Source organism: Bos indicus x Bos taurus, chromosome 15 (genome assembly GCF_003369695.1).
Source record: "Bos indicus x Bos taurus breed Angus x Brahman F1 hybrid chromosome 15, Bos_hybrid_MaternalHap_v2.0, whole genome shotgun sequence".
NCBI lineage: Eukaryota > Metazoa > Chordata > Mammalia > Artiodactyla > Bovidae > Bos > Bos indicus x Bos taurus.
Genome location: NC_040090.1, coordinates 29,874,024 through 29,891,454, shown reverse-complemented (window position 1 = coordinate 29,891,454; position 17,431 = coordinate 29,874,024). Strand labels below are relative to the sequence as shown.

The 17,431-nt window shown below is 36.7% G+C and overlaps 1 protein-coding gene across 1 annotated transcript in view; it reads left to right on the top strand.

The window, feature by feature from the left end:
• RNF169 (ring finger protein 169) overlaps window positions 1–17,431 on the top strand; it is an 87,550-nt gene that overhangs the window by 59,593 nt on the left and 10,526 nt on the right. Inside the window, exon 4 of the mRNA XM_027562906.1 lies at window positions 5,353–5,471. Coding sequence (XP_027418707.1) covers window positions 5,353–5,471 — 119 coding nt within the window. The remainder of the gene's footprint in view (window positions 1–5,352; window positions 5,472–17,431) is intronic.

The following is a 17,431-nucleotide window of genomic DNA, read 5'->3' as shown; positions in this document are numbered from 1 at the left end:
ACCTAGTGTGGTATATGCTACTTTGGGTAAGCTTTATACATATATTGTCATTTTGACTTAGGTGTTGTTATTTGATGGAGTTCTGTATGTGTTATATCCTCAACTAGGAGGATGAACTTTCCTTAAAGGTTGTATTTTATTTCCCTTTACTCTTTATAATAACCCAAACAGCATAGTTCTCTAGTTACAAGGTGTGTGTGTGTGTGTGTGTTTGTTTCTGTGTGTGCTCAGTTATGTCCGACTTTTTGCGACCCCATGAACTGTAGCCCCCCAGGCTTAGAGGGTCAGTCCTCAATATTAGATGAGATACTTTGTTTAAACTTAACTTAATTAAACTTCTAATTGGGCTAAATCTTGCCTGAATTCTTTTCATTACTTATTTACCAAGCAAATTACTGGAAAAGGTTGTAAATGGTATATTTAACTAATACAGGAAAGCCCTTTGGAGGATCCACTGATTATGGCTCAAATGTATGATTACAATTGGTTTTCTTTTCCTTTAGCAATTTATATTGGATCAGACATCTTCTATTACTTGCTATATGTACTTAGCATACCTTTAGAGTCATACCTGTTAAAATGCTTTATGATTCTGTCTTGTTCATATTTCAGGTTATATTTTTAATTAGGTGGATTAATAAAGTTTTATTATATATAAAGACAGACAGCATAACAGAATAGAGGGGAAAAAAGCTCTATACCAGAAGTCTGCCTGTTTAACAGGTCCCAGCATTATAACAGATTATACAACTTTGGCCATGTTACATAATTTCTCAGTGCTTTTGGTTTACTTTTTGCAAAGGCGTTTTTCCTGAACTTTAGAAACTGAGATTACATAAGCTTTCTTGAATTGATAGTATTTGCTGACTGTCAGCGTGTATGTGGGGCTTTTTGATCCCAGTTACAATAATTGTTATTATTTGATTGTTAAAAACAACTATTTGCTTTCCAACCTTCTGAAAGATTCAGTTTAAAAAATATGAAACGCTTATGTACTCTTAAAACTCTTCATCAGGAGCTACAAAAGGAAAAAGACTGCTTTTGGAGAGAATATAGTTCATCTAGGAAGGCGAGAATAAAACACGTGGTGGTGGTGTGCATATAGTAGTTCTTCTGACTAATGGCCCCGAACTCATAGTTGTCTGTGGTCTCTGAAAACTGCACACTCTGCCTCTTCACCCCAACAGGACTATCCATTATTGTTCTCATCGAAAACTGCCCAGAAAGAGATTTCTTTTCAGAACAAACCGATTTTGGCAGAGAGCTTACTCTTTAGTATGGCCCTTTGATAGAAAGAATCTGTTGTTGACCTTGCCAGACCCAGGTTTCCCTGAGGAAATGATCTCAAATATCCACTCATAACAAAGATGGAAATTTGCTCTAATTATTTTTTCTTTTGCCACTTCAATCTTTGAAATAGAAATTAATTACATCAACCTAAAATTTAATCTTAAAAGGAATCAGGAAGTATTAATACCAATTCTGATGGGTCGTGGCCAGTTTTGCAAAATTGCCTATACATTGAATAAAATTGGATCTATGAACACTTCAAGTTTTAGATTTTGTGATTCTACCTTTTTTCTGTCTGCATTTATATTTCATATTTTTGAGACTTTTACAATCAAATATTTCTTAAGAAATTTTGGTGTAGGACAAGTAATTTCATTTAGTTTAGCCAGTGATACATTCGTTGGGACTGAAGAGAAGTTCAAGTGGTCTCAGTGGAAAGTCAGCTAAAGGATTGTTTTTAATAGAGAGTAATATGATTAGAGCTGGGCTGATCATTTTACCCTCCTGAATCAAAAAGCTCAGTGGCTCCCCATTTCCTGTGGAACTAAATGAGAACTCTTCACATTTAAGTCTTTAGTATTAGTCTAGCTTATCTTTCTATCCTTGCTTATATCCCAGAACTCTAGGGAACTGAGCTGTTTGCTTTCTCCCAAACGTATAACCCATGCTTTCTCTTCTGAGGATCCTTGCTCTTGCATTTCATCTCATTGATACACCATTAACCTTACCTGATGAAAAGCTATTAATCTCTCTATATGTCCAGTTCAAAAGCTGTTGCCTTCCTGGAACTGGTAGGAATTTCTTGTTTTTCCACTTCTATTATCCATTCTCTTCCCCCTCAACTTTCCTGTCCTCAGTTTGTAACTTTTATATGACTTATTTAATTCTTCCTTATGTTATGGTTATTTGTGTGTTTGTGTTTCTCTACTTGATTTGTAAGTTTGTTGATTATAGGAAATGTGTCTTAACCATTTTAAAAAATCTCTCATAGTACCTTGCACATCACAAGAGTTTGATACATGTTTATCAAGTTGAATTCAAATAGAGGAAGGCAAGGGCTAATTCTGGAAGCAGTTATCTGTTATTTGTTTAGAATGGAAATAAAATAGCACAGTGTTTATTATGATCTGTTATGATAGTTAATACCAATAATAGTTCAAATTGTTAGGAAACAATTTGGTGTAACAATTATAGCCATACCAAAGATTATAAAGCTGAAAGTGGAAAATTGCTTGTCATCCCATAACCTAGAGATAACTGCTATAAACATTTTGGTGAATATCCTTCCAGATTTCTAAATGTGTGTGTGTGTGTGTGTGTATAACATATTTTGTTTCTCTTTTCAGAAAATGCAACCTAGTATACATACTGTTTTATAATCTATTTTAATAAATTATAAATCATGGATGTCTTGCCATGTAAATAAAGAATCCCACATCATTATTTAGTGGCCTGCTAGTTATTCTTTACTGTAGGATTTACGTAATTAATCTCCTGTTGATATTTTGCTGTCTGAAACCACCACTGTGATGATACCCATGTGTCTCATTGCCTGTGTGCATGCTTCATCTCTCAGTCATGTCCAACTCTTTGAGACCCCATGGACTCTAGCCCACCAGGCTCCTCTGTTCATGACATTGTCCAGGCAAGAATACTGGAGTGGTTTGCCATATTCTGTTCCAGGGGATCTGTGCTATAGGTTTATTTTTATGCAGTGTTAAAGATGAGAGGTGAATATTTTCCTATCTTATTGTTTTAGGTTTTTGTGGGGGTAGAAATAGAGAGGAGTTGGGGTTTAGAGTACTTTCTCTTTATGTAATTATTTATAATAATGTAAATTTATTTTCAACAATTAAAAGAAACCTGGCATATTTGTATTATAACACTAAAGTGTTTTCTTATAATACTTATGTTGATGTAAACAATCTATCTTTTGTTGACCATTTACTACTTGTGAGCTAATGCACCGTGTGTTTTTATGTTTTATCACAATAGGTGTATTAATAGTAGAGAGAGAATTCTTAATTTTATAGATGAGAAACTGAGACTCAGAAAGGTAAAGCAACTAACCTCTAGTGACAGTGGTAGCTAATAGTAGAGCTGGAATTTGAATATTCTTTTATTCGGTACTGAATTGATTGTGTAGAAAAGCCTAAATAAAGAAGAATTGCCATTATTTACCCCCTTGTTGAGTCTATTGATGTCAAAGGTTTTTCTTGCTTCCCACAATATTTGGTAATGAGTTAGTTAGTGCTATTAACGTCTCTCCAGTGAATAGTTTGTACAACAGGGTTTTAAGGAGTGATAGATACCCTACAAAACTGAAGAGCTTCTCTGTAAACTATAATCCTTGAACTCTTTCTTGCAGGCTGTTGGAAACCTAGCCTATTGTATGAATGTGCCTATCAGCCTAGAGAATAGCAAAACATTTAAGGAATACAATGTACTCTGAGCCGTAAGATGCCTTGCATGCCTCTGTCCATAACTCTAACTTTGATATTAACTTAATCATTAGAAAACTGGTTAATCATTAGATGATTAGACATTTTTTTTGTTTACCTACTGTATAACAGTATCAGAAGTTTTAGAGAAAAGGTAATCATTTGCTGTCCGAGTCAGTTGTCTAAAACAGAAGTCAGACTCCTAAATAAGAAGCTACAGTTCAGTGTGATAGTTGCTCCCCCTGCCTGCCAATGCAGGAGGCGCAGGAGATACGGGTTCAGTCCCTGGGTTGGAGAGATCTCCTGGAGAAGGAAATGGCAACCCACTCCAGTATTCTTGCCTGGAGAATCCCAGGGACAGAGGAGCATGGCAGGGTACAGTCTGTAGGGTTGCCAGAGTCAGACATGACTGAAGTGATTTAGCCCACACATACACACTATAAAGAAGAAACTCATATTAAATCATGAGCAAATTCTCATATGTTGTATGTAAAAGGCACATGTAAAAGAAACATTATAAATTTAAAAACTCAAGAAGAAACTCGAAAATAAAGTGAAGATAAATGAAATAGTGTCAGCAAGATGGAAAAAGCTGATGGAAAAACCTTTCAAGAGAAATAGTATTTAAGATGCCTCTGAAAGGTCAGTGAATATTTTATAGGCAAAAAATGTGGAAGGAGAATCTTAGGGAAAGGGACTAATAGCATGTCCCAAAGAATAGAAGTTTTGAAAGACTATGATGGTACATGTGGAGAGTTGAGAGTAGTTTGATTGCTGTAGAGCTCAAGGAGTTACCTGTGTTGGAACTGCTGGGAAAAAAACTTTATAGAAGGTTGGATCTAGGTTTTGAAGGTTATTGGATCCTGCTGAGGTATTTAGACTTGATCCTAAAGTCACCAACAGTTAAGCAGGGGAGTGATGGGATCTGTGTGCTTAATAGGATGGAGAGGATTAGAGGGAAGAAAGGCTGGAAAGAGCAAGACCTGTAAGTAGATTATTGCAGTAGTCAAGGCAGGAGATGATGAGAATCTAAGGAAAGGCAGTGATGATGAGTATACACAAGTAGAGTATGAGAGACAGTAGAGTATTAGATCTGAGAGACATGTGAGGAGTACAAAGGAGCAAAGTAGGAATAACGTGGAGGCAGTTTGAAAACAGATGCTCTGGATCGAAGTACCAGCCTTAGCTACCTGTTAACTGTAAAATCCTAGGCAAATTAACTACTCTGAGCCTCAGTTTGCCATCTGTAAAAGATAATAGGCCTTTCTTAGTGGAACTGGTTAAAGAGTAAATGAAATAAAATATTTGGGTGTGTTGGGGTACTCAAGAGCTCTATGCAATGTTATTATGACTTTGAAAAAAGGGAAGGAGTCATGGATGACATTGAGGCTTCTAACTGGGTTCATAGTGGGACTTAGAGAAGAGAAATAGTGAGTTTGATTTTGGATATATTAAGTTTGAGCTGTATTTGGGCTATCCAGATTGGGATCCCAGGAGGCAGTTGGCAACATGGATTGGACTGAGAGAGAAGGGGCATATAATAGAGAGACTTGAACAACAGCTGTGGGAGAGTCCATGGGAACCCCAAATAGACGGTGTTGTCTCCCTTGTCTCCTGCCAGTGTCCTGCACGCCTCTCAGATTCAGAGAATGAAGAACCTTCCCGAGGCAAGATGATACAGACACACCGCTCGGCATTTGTTTCCAAGAGCAGCTCCTACTCCTTAGCTTTCCTGGCAGGGTAAGAGACTGATAATGAACTCAGTCAGGGTTCTTTCATTTTGGGGTATGAGGCAAAAGGGATGGGGTTGGGGGTGGGGCGGGGGAGCAAAAGGATTTATTGTAGTTACTTTCGGGGAGGTGGGAGTTGGGGAAGGGGGAAACTGGTTTTCAAATATGGATTAGAAAGAAATAAGGGACTGAACTGAATTTTTTAAAGAAAAGTAAACATTATCCTTTTCTGGTATCCTCAGGATAGGATTGTACTAATTGCTCTGCTGAACAGAAGAGTTGAACTTTCTATTCTGGGAGGAAACAATAAAGCCTTATTCAGTATCCATTGATACTGAAGACAGTAGCCATGGATTTTCTTTGTGAACTTTTTTCTCTTAGTAGGAACTTGAGGCCAAAGTTGACTTTTTTTCAGTGCCTGGAAGTAAAATATATCTTGATAGGTTTCAAGAGGGCAAACTGAAAAGTTTTTAAGACCCTTGTCAAGAAATCTCTTGATACTTTGGACTTTGCAGGCCCTGGGGAGGAAAGGAAGGAGGAATTGGATGGATGTTGGGTGATGGAAGAATAATGAAGGCCTCAGTGGAAGGAAGGAAGGATGGATAGATGGATAGGAGGGAAAGGAAGGGAAGGAAAAATGAAAGAAGGGAGGAAGGCTGGAAGGAATCATTTATTCAAATCATTTATTCAACGGACATTTTGGGGACAGCTACTACATGCCATACTCTGTTTTAATATGAAAAGACACAATCTTTACCCCACTTTGTTGTCTGTTTTGGTTTAAAGCTGGCGTTGCTCACTCTTACTTCTAGGGTTCTTCTCTTCCTTAACACAGCATTATGAAGTGGCCTTCTCTTGTTTACTTGTGGACATACACCTGGATCCTTTTTATCTGAATGCTCTTTATTGTTAATCACTAATAAATAAAACCAAAAATATCTACTAAGTTTAAGAATGTCGTAAAGTTCACATTGTTGTGATCCCTGATGTTTTTATATCTGAATCCTTTTTGTATGTGTTCTGATTCTCCTGTTCTTTTTTAAAAAATTTTATTGGAGTATAGTTGACTTAATGTTGTGTTCATTTCAAGTATATAGCAAAGTGATTCAGTTATACATATATTCATTCTTTTTCAGATTCTTTTCCCATATAGATTATTATAGAATGTTGAATATTTCTGTGAGTAAAATTCACTAAACTTGTCCTTCCCTTAAATGCCTTCCTTTCTCTGGGTGATGGTAACTCCTTCCAGGAAGGCTGTTTGCTAAACTATTTATTCATTCATTTGAAATTTGTTGAACGGCCACTGTATTACTGCCACTGAAGTTTGACTGATGTAATAAGGACCCAGTATATAATGTGTAAGCCAGTGTACTTAACCATTTATGGTGATGATGATACTCTTGCTTTGTGCATATGTGCTTGAAATATAAATGCTCTGTAAAGTTAAAAAATTCAAGATTGCTTGACTAAGAATTGTCATCTGCAGAATGTATATATAGAACTTTTCCCCATTTATAGCAGATATATCTTAATGATTTTTAGAGGGATCTACTGAAAAAGAGAAAAAAAAAGATCATAGCATTAATTCCGATCAAGTTACAATAAATATCCCCTGAAACAAAATAATGTTGCTCTTGGCAGTCTGCAATTAGTCAATTAATGTCTCTTCATTTGAAATTACTTGGAAAAAAAGGAAATTCTATTAAAACCCAAATACGATGTCAAGGTCAAATTGCCCCAATTAATTGGAGTAGACATTGTATAGGTGAACTACTTATTACCAATTCTGATCTCTGCCCATGTAATTCATTCTTTTAAAGTGGTTAGAAGGTTAATATGTTGTTACTTAGAAATGCCTAGCAAGGAACTTTGAAAATTCTTCTCTGAAGGGCAAAATCTAGTCTATATACCAAGGGGAGTGCTTCTGATTATGTGTGGCTCTGGAATATCTGTACTACATCTTCTTTTCCTGCTCCTTGGCTCATCTTTTCTCATAGTTTGTAACACTGAGTCACAATGGGCTTAATTTATAGGAAAATATTCACTTAACATTTTATTGTTATGAGATGTTTACAGTCATATTATACATTTATGAATTTCAGCATTTTCCTCCAAATATACAAGGTTGTGGGCTGAGTTCAATTACTAGGACAATTGAAAAGAAAATTAATTGGATTTGGGTTGGTACAGTTATCTTTTTAGGAAATAATTTGTTGATGTCATAGAAACTTTAGGTTGGAAAATCTATTATGGTAATACAGTGAACTGCATCTCTTATTTAGTCAACATTCTTTATTTCTTAGTTAAGAAAATATTGTTTCAATTTTAAATGATATTTAGGAAAATAGTGTGGCATTGTTAGTGCTGACACTGAGATGAGGTTTATGGATATATTAAAAGAGAATTAGCATGGTGACGGTTGCATCACAGTGTGCCTCTGAACTTAAAATGGATACAGTGGTAACTTTTATGTTATATGTTTTGGCACAAGTAAAAAGGAATTAGCATTGGTAATAGTTTGGGAATATTTCAAATACATTTTTTTCTATCTGGTAAGCCACAGTTAAAGAATAGGTTTTCTCTGCAAGTTTGTTTCCTAACGAGAATTCATTTGTAAAAGTTTTTAAAGTTTTTTTAAACATCTGTATTTAAATCAAATTAATCTGCATTTATTTTACTTACCTACTCTATAAACTTTTCTTTCTTAAGCCCAGAAGCATGGAGGTAAGAGCAAGTAGGCCTGGTAGGATGGTTATTTCGGAAGAAGTCCATCAGTAGATTCTGGCTGAATCTTGTGAGAGCAGCTCAGACTATTTGCATTTGAAACGTTCAAAACAAAGAATGTTTTGCTACGCTATTAATAAAGTCCTATAGCTCTTTGAAAATGAAGCTTCTTTCAAATAGTCAGATAGAGTAATAGTTAAAGCTCTTTGAAAATGAAGCTTCTTTCAAATAGTCAGATAGAGTAATAGTTAACTCAAGGTCATCTCTAAGTTAATCATCAAATATATGTGAATTGAAAAGATTTAATAACTTCAACCATGAGATATAAATTATAAAGTTAAGGTCTTATTTTAGATATCTGAAAAACTGGTTTGTTGTTCATTTAAATTTATTTCCCTTCATTCCTCATACCCTCTTTACCTAAAAGTTCAATCTGGAAAAACTTTCTCTGTTCAGCCAGTGTCTTTTGTAAGAGCTACATGTCCAGTTCCATTTTCCTCTGGACTTTGGCTGTTAAGAAGTTTAGGATTATGGCAGAGTTTTTAGTTTGGTCGTCATGGCCTTACAACATGGCATATAATTTTTAAAACTAACATTTGGTATACTCTTCTCATATTTATTACTTAATGTGGTCTTTATTAAGGCTCATTTTTTACGTATTTTTACTGTAATCAACAACATGGCATATAATTTTTAAAACTAACATTTGGTATACTCTTCTCATATTTATTACTTAATGTGGTCTTTATTAAGGCTCATTTTTTACATATTTTTACTGTAATCAACAACATGGCATATAATTTTTAAAAATAACATTTGATATACTCTTCTCATATCTATTACTTAATGTGGTCTTTATTAAGTTTCAATTTTTTGTATTTTTACTGTAAATCACTTAAACTTCTACTTGGGAAATAGGGTATAACCATTAAAAAAATATAGTCAAACCATCTATCCTCCTTCCAGTTTAAAAAATGAAAAAAGGAAAGTGAGGCAGTATTGCCAGTACTGCTGTACAAAACTGTAGGTTAAGCAAACGGTGCCTAGTGAGATTTCTGGCATATGTTAAGTCTTCAGTGAGTATTGCGGCCACTATTTTGTATTTTATTTTAGAACCCAGAGCTGAAACGGATCATAAATATTGTCGTATCTAATTCCTTTGTTTCAGAGTGAAAAGCCTAAAGGCCAGCAAGAAAACATGGCTTGTCAAATCTTAGACTGCTGGACTAGAAGGACGATGAGTTAGAACTTAGATTTCTTGGCTCTTTCCACTGTATTCTTTTGTCCCCCCATCACCTTCTTATAGATCCTGATTTTTATAAAATCCCTTCTAAAAGTCACTTTCCCACTAGACTTTAAATCCTTTGCAAGCAGTGACAAAAATCTTGTTTGCCATTATATTCAAAATACTTAGTACAGTACCTGGCACACAGGAGAGGCTCAGTAAATACTTGTGAAATGTTTAATGATATAGGTCTTTGTGCCCGTGGGTAGGTTAAAGGAGGCTTTTTGTCAGAATTGTCAAACTTGCAGGGTCTCTAGGAAAGAGGACTTTGGGAGTTGTAGAGGAAACAGAATGGCTGGTGGCTGTTGTTTAGAGTAGATTCTATAAGATTAATATGGGATTTGGGTGGGGGGGTCTAGTGACCACACTGATAAAGCTTTTATACTATAAAGTTAGCTTCTCCCTTTAATGCATTAGCAGTAGATTATGGGGGATCTATAAAAGGGGATCCTTTTATAGATTCTGTAAGAGAAAAGTCTGTATTGCACCAAGTCATAATTAAACCTTAAATAAGTAGAAATTAACTACATTATTTTGTTTGCTAATGTTCCGATACTTTAAGCCTGAGATTGTGGTTCAGAGTGGGACTCAGCAAAAGAGCCTTGTAGTGTCTCTGCTTCCTGTAAGGTGTGTGTGTATGAAGAGAGAGAGACAGAGACTGACTCCTGACTCAGTCATAATAACTGCATGCCCAGCTAGTGTTGGGATGAATTAAACTGTCCTGACTTGTTCCTCATTTTTAAAACAAACACATGAAAATATGAACTCTTTCAGCTGACAGATACCAGACACATAAATGCTGTGATACTGGAGGACTAACTTTAGAACTGATGAAAAGAGACAAGCCAGAGAGGTGTGAGGATGGAGAAGCCAGTCTTGGGAGGTTTTAGGGAAACAGTAGTGTGAGCTTGAGTAAAATCAGTTGACCTCATTCTATTTAATTTATGTAAAATACAGGTTGTTATGCCCTACTTTTTGCTTGCTGGGCAAGGGATTTCACTGAATGATTTAAGATTCTTTTCACCTCTAAGATTGAAGTATCTAGAAGTGGCTTAAAGTAGGGTTTTAAAGGGTGGAAGAAATGTGGCCAGGGCATGAAATGAAAGGGGTAAGGGCAGTTGGTGGGTTCTGTAAAAAATCTCAGGATAGGATTTAGCAAGTTATATGTGGGGAATAGTCCAAACAATAACTGTCAGGGAAAGGAGACTATGAGAGAAAACTGAGGTAGTGATTTAAAAGAAACCACAAGGCTTAATGATGGTCTAGGGCAGATCATGTGTGTGTGTGTGTGTGTGTGTGTGTGTATTGGGAGAGGGATAAAAGAACAGAAATCCAGTAGATGAACTAGTTAAGAGGACAAATCTTGCTAAAAGTATGAATTTCATATAGGCATGGCAGCTACAGTTGGAAAAGAAAGATAGCCTAAGGAGAAGTGATGTGGAACTTAAGTAGTAGCTTTTAGAGGTGTCAGTCATCTCTCTGTCCAGAAGAAATATCAACCTCAGATATGCAGATGATACCACACTTATGGCAGAAGGCAAAGAAGAACGAAAGAGCCTCTTGATGAAAGTGAAAGAGGAGAGTGAAAAAGTTGGCTTAAAGCTCAACATTCAGAAAACTAAGATCATGGCATCCAGTTCCATCACTTCATGGCAAATAGATGGGGAAACGGTGGAAATAGTGACAGACTTCATTTTGGGGGGCTTCAAAATCACTGCAGATGGTGACTGCAGCCATGAATAAAAGACACTTACTCCTTAGAAGAAGAGTTATGATCAACCTAGACAGCATATTAAAAAGCAGAGACATTACTTTGCCAACAAAGGTCCATCTAGTCAAAGCTATCATTTTTCCAGTAGTCATATATGGATGTAAGAATTGGACTATAAAGAAAATTGAATGCCGAAGAATTGATGCTTTTGAACTATGGTTTTGGAGAAGACTCTTGAGAGTCCCTTGGACTTCAAGGAGATCCAACCAGTCCATCCTAAAGGAAATCAGTCCTGAATATTCATTGGAAGGACTGATGCTGAAGCTGAAACTCCAATACTTTGGCCACCTGATGCAAAGAACTGACTCATTTGAAAAGACCCTGATGGTGGGAAAGATTGAAGGTGGGAGAAGGGGAAAACAGAAGATGAGATGGTTGGATGGCATCACCAGCTCAATAGACATGAGTTTGAGTAAGCACCAGGAGTTGGTGATGGACAGGGAAGCCTGGCGTGCTGCACTTCAAGGGGTAGCAAAGACTGAACTGAACTGAACTGAATCTCTCTGTCATACTACAATAGGAATATACTGGTGGTTTTCAGAGGGATATGGCAGGATGGTGACAAGTAGCATCAGGGAACTAGCTTTCTCCCAGGTCTTCCTACTGTATTTAGTACTTTACATACCTCATTTCCTTAAGCTTCTACATTAATCCTGTAAGATTTCTAACATTCTTATTTTTCAGCTAAGGTAAATGCAGTTCAAAGAGATTAAGCAGTTCACCCTAGAACTTCTCACCTCAATAAAGTGACAGAGATGAAATTGGAACTCAGGTCTCTCTTGACTCCACAAACCTGTGCTCTTTCTAGCAAACCACTGTCAGAATCCTATGACAAAAGACTCTGCACTTAGATCTTTGTCTTGAAATGATCTACCTTTGTAACAGAGAGCTTCCTTCTTTCTGTTTGTTTAAATAATTTATACGTTGTCTTGTTCTAAAAAACCACAAAGTTGTATAGAGCTGGGTAAGAAGCTGCCCAGTTATCCTGTTGTTTGAGGGAATTCAAAGCCTTTTGCATGACTTTTGAAATATAGCTGTGGAAACAATGGTTCCATCCATCAGCAAAAAAATACTAGTGCATGTCCCTAGTAGGCAAATACATATAGACAGAAAGTGGATCAGTGGTTGCTTAGTGCGGAGGAGAAACGGGGGTTTAGGAGTGGTAGCTAAAGGGTATGAGGTTTCTTTATGAGGTGATGGAAATGTTCTAAAATTGTGGTAATAGTTAAATAACTCTGTGAATACACTTAAACCATTAAATTGTACACTTTAAAAAAAAGAATGCTAGTGTACACAAGGCAGATAACCCAATAATAAATATTCAAGGGAAGGCTTGTAACAAAATCTTACCCATTTCTGGGTTCATGGCAGCTACAGTTGGGCCCTAGGAAGCTGCTTCTGCTTTACTCAAGTATGTATGTGTTGGGGTGAGGGGCCTCACATATCCAAGTTAGGGGCTGGGAGGAGGATCCTCTCTTGCCTTCAGCTTCTTGGTGGGACTCTGCCAGGCCTGAGAGTTTTGATTAAGAAAATAATGTGGGGGGAAAAAAGACACTAATGTGGAATGGGTATGTGAGAGAGAGTGATGAATAAGCAATTAATAACATGAGCTATCTCATGTTTTATACCGTGTATTACCATTTGAAAGCCCTTTAAGCAGTGTTTCCTAAGCATTAAATCTTCTAGCTTTCCCGCTGCATGTTGACACTGGCTGCTCCTCCTTTTCTTTGTTTGTAAGTCAGACTCATTGTGGTTGTGGGTATTTTTAGCTTAACGAGACATCCCAGAAACCATCTGGTCCCTTGGCAGTGGAAATTTTAAGCTGGTAACCTTTCAGACAATGCCGCTTTCTCTTGTTTATGACTTCACTATGTGTTTGGAAAAGAGAACTTCCCTAGGTGTGCTGGGTCTGTTCTGTGGCGGAATAGAGCAGGCTGTAAGATCAGTGTGCTGAGGGAGAAGGAGCACATGCCTTAGAATTTTGGAGATTCGTGTGCGACCTGGAAAAAAAATCACTTCCTTCAGTTCCTTGTCTATAAATTTGGGGATGCTGATTTACAGGGTTTCTGTATGGTTTAAATGAGATATAATATATTTAAAACACACAATACCTGAGAGGTAATAGATTCCTAATAAATATTGAGGTTTTCTCTCCTTTCTTAAGCAGGTCATAGGTATTTCTGTACATATTTTTATTCACTTATAAGAAATTTATTAAATATATCCACTGTGTTTCAGGTACTTTTTAGGGCTTGGGAATATAGAAATGGATGTGGGAAAGGTGGGAGGTGTAATTACTTCTCCTGTTTTTTTAGCAAAGGTATTGTTTGAGCTCTTAAATCTCAGGAACATTATCAAGTTTATTGCTGACTGTTCTCAGCCAGCATTGAAGCCCCTTAACCTGACCAAATACTGCAATAATAATATCTATATATTATGTTGATAGTTTCCACAATATTTTCACACTCATGATTTTTGTGACCTTCATGTGATAATAACAACATTGGGGGAGTAGAGTTATATAGGAAAAAAGCTTATATATACTACTGAAATTGAGTTGGCATTAATTTGAAATATTGTTTTCAAATAGGATGTTAATTGTAATCCCTGGGGCAACCACTAAGAAAATAACAGATATGGTTAAAGAAATAAGAAAATCAAAATGGTTATAGTAGGAGATATCTAACGCAAAAGAAGGCATTATTGGAGGCATTATGGAGTAAAAATGGTGTAAGACATGTAGAAAACAAATAGAAAAGTGGCAGAAGTCCTTCCTTACTGGTAATTACATTAAATGTAAATAAACTCTCTTATTAAAAGGCTCCAACTGTAGATGAAGCCTATTTCTCTCCTGCCTCAACCCGGGTACTGAATCATGAGCTCTATGACTGGACAGAAGGAAGAGGTTAGGAAAGCAGTAGATAGGACTCCAGAGGGTTCAAAGAGATGAAGCTCTTACTAATTACATTACAGACATCACCCCCAAGCCACTGGGATACCTCTCCTGTGCATCCTCCCCTTTGGCCAATGGGCATTCCCATCGTTCCACATGCCTCATTCACAAATGCTCTCACCCTGTGGCCAGCTCCCTGTGCATGCTCCCAGTGTCTGTTGAGCTGTACCCGGTAGGTCTGCAAGCCTGTATTTGCCCTACCTCAAGACTAAAGAAAGAGCCCAGAGGCAGCAACATAGACATCAGTAGTTTAGTAGGATTAACGAGGGATCTTCCATGTCTGAAGCAAGGTACTTGAGTGACATCACACTGTGTGCAGCAGACAGCAGGCAGGACACGGCAGTGATCTTCACAACCAGAGAGAGAGGGAGGTTACTAATTATAAAGAAAACTGATATCAGGTTGGCTCATTAGTTACCAAGGAAACACCCCTCACTGCCCCTTTGATAAAACTATCACTGTAGAGATGTTCTGATCTACACATTAGAACAGTCACTAGCTGGGAGGCGTTAGGGTTAAGAATAATAAGGTAGCATGGTGATGTGTTAACACTTATTGTTATTATTTAGTCATTAGTTGTGTCTGACTCTTTGAGACCCCGTGGACTGAGCTCGCCAGGCTCCTCTGTCCATGGGATTCTCCAGGCAAGAATACTGGAGTGGGTTGTCATCTCCTTCTCCAGGGGATCTTCCTGACCCAGGGATCAAACCTGCATCTCCTGTGTTGGCAGGCAGGCTGTCCTCATTAATCACTTACCACTGAGCCACCTGGGAATTTCTCAGTTAACCATTTAACTCTGGTATAAATGTTAAAAGGACAAGAGTGTTGAAAAATAACTATGGCTAAACTAATTTGTTGATGAATACACAATATAAAAAGACATGAAGTGTGTTGTGACATCAGAAATAAAATGGAAGAGAGTAAAAGCATAAAGTTTTGTATGTCATTGAAGATAAGTTGTTATCAAGCATAAAATAGACTCTCATATCTATGTTTTATGTAGGCCTTATGATAACCACAAAGCAAAAACCTACAGTAAATTCACAAAAAATACAAAGACGTCAAAGCATACTTTTATAGAAAATTATCAGTTCACAAAGGCAGGCCACAAAAGAAGGCTAAAGGAAAAAGAGATGTACAGAACTACTAGGAACTGACTAAGATGGCATTAGTAAATCTTTACCTTTCAATAATTACTCTAACTGTAAATGAATTATATTCTCCAATCACAAGACATATAGTGGCAAATTGAATAAAGAAACAAGACTCAACTATATACTGCCTACAAGAGGTTTATTTCAGCTCTGCTGATACAGGTCGGCTGTAAGCGAAAAGGATGGGAAAAGATACTCTATACAAATGAAAACCGAAGTGGGAAAAGAGAATGGACTTTAAGCCCAAAATGGTAACAGCAGACAAAAAGGCATTACATAATGAAAAAGGGGTCAATTCATCAAGAAGATAAAATAATCATAAATATATAACATATGCACCCACAATTGGAGCACCTAAATATTTTAAGCAAATACTAACAGATCCAAAGGGAGAAATAGACAACAATACCAATATTAGTAGAGGACTCCAGCACTCTACTTTCAACAATGGATAGATCACCCAGACAGAAAATCAATAAGGAAATGTTGGAACTGAACTATATTTTAGACCAAATGAGCCAAACAGACATATATAGAACATTCCACCCAACAATAGAATACACATTCTTCTCAACTGCATATGGAACATTCTGTAGGATAGATCATACAAGTCACAAAGCAGGTCAGCAAATTTAAGATGGTTGAAATCATACGTAGTATCTTTTCTGACCAGAATGGTATGAAACTCAAAATGAATAAGAGGAGGAAAACTGGAAAATTCACAAATAAAGGGAAATAAACTTCATGCTCCTGAAAAACCTGTTAGCCAAAGAAGAAACTAAAAGAGAAATAAACAATACCTTGAAAGAAGCAAAAGTGGAAACACAGCATATCAAAATGCATGGGATGCACCAAAAGCAGTTCTAAGAGGGAAGTATATAGTGATAAACACATATATTAAGAAAAAAGTGAAATTGAAAGCATTAGTCACTCAGTTGTGTCCAACTCTTTGTGAGTCCGTGGACTGGAACCCACCAGGCTCTTCTGTCCATGGAATTCTCCAGGCAAGAATACTGGGGTGGACTGCCATTTCCTTCTCTAGGGGATCTTCCCAAACCAGACACTAAACCCCAGTCTCCCACCTTGCAGGCTGACTCTTTACCAATGGAGTCACCAGGGAAGACCTATTAAGAAAAAGAAAGAGCTCAAATAAACAATCTAACTTTATACCTCTAGGAACTAGAAAAAGAAGAGCAAATTAAGCCTAAGATTGCAGAAGGAAGGAAATAACAAAGACCAGAGCAGAAATAAATGGAGACCAGGAAAACAATGGAAAAGACCAGTGAAACTGAGAGCTGATATTTTGAAGAGAAAAAAATTACTAAACTTTTAGTTAGGCTAAGTAAGGGAAAAAAGACTAAAAAAAAAAAAAAAATCAGAAATGTGAGAGGAGACATCACACTCGATACCATAGAAGTACAAAGGATCCCAAAAAACTACTGTGAACAATTATATGCCAACAAATTAGATTACCTAGAAGAAATGGATGAATTCTTAAAAACATGCAACCTACCAAGATTGAATTATGAAGAAATCGAAAATCTGAATACACAAATAATGAGTAATGAAATTGAATCAGTAGTGAAATACCTCCCAACAAAGAAAAACTCAGGACCAGATGGTTTCCCTGGTGAGTTCTACCAAACATTTAAAGAAGAATTAATATGCTGACCCCTCTCTAACTTTTCCAAAAAACCATAGGGGAGGGAACACTCCCTAACTCATTTTATGAACCCAGTATTACCCTGATACCAAAGCCAAATAAAGATACTATAAGAAAAGAAAACTAGAGGTCAATATCCCTGATTAAATATTCCAAACAAACTATTAGCAAACTGAAGTCAGCAACACCTTGGAAGAATCACACACCATGATCAACTGGTTTTACCCTTGGGTCACAAGGGTAGTTCAACACAGGTAAATCAATGAATGTGATATGCCACACTGATAGAATGAAAGATGAAAATTGTAAATCTTAATGTAGAAAAAGTGTTCAACAAAATACAAAATCCTTTCATGATAAAAACTCTCAACAAATTGGATATAGAAGGAACATACTAATACAGGCCGTATATGACAA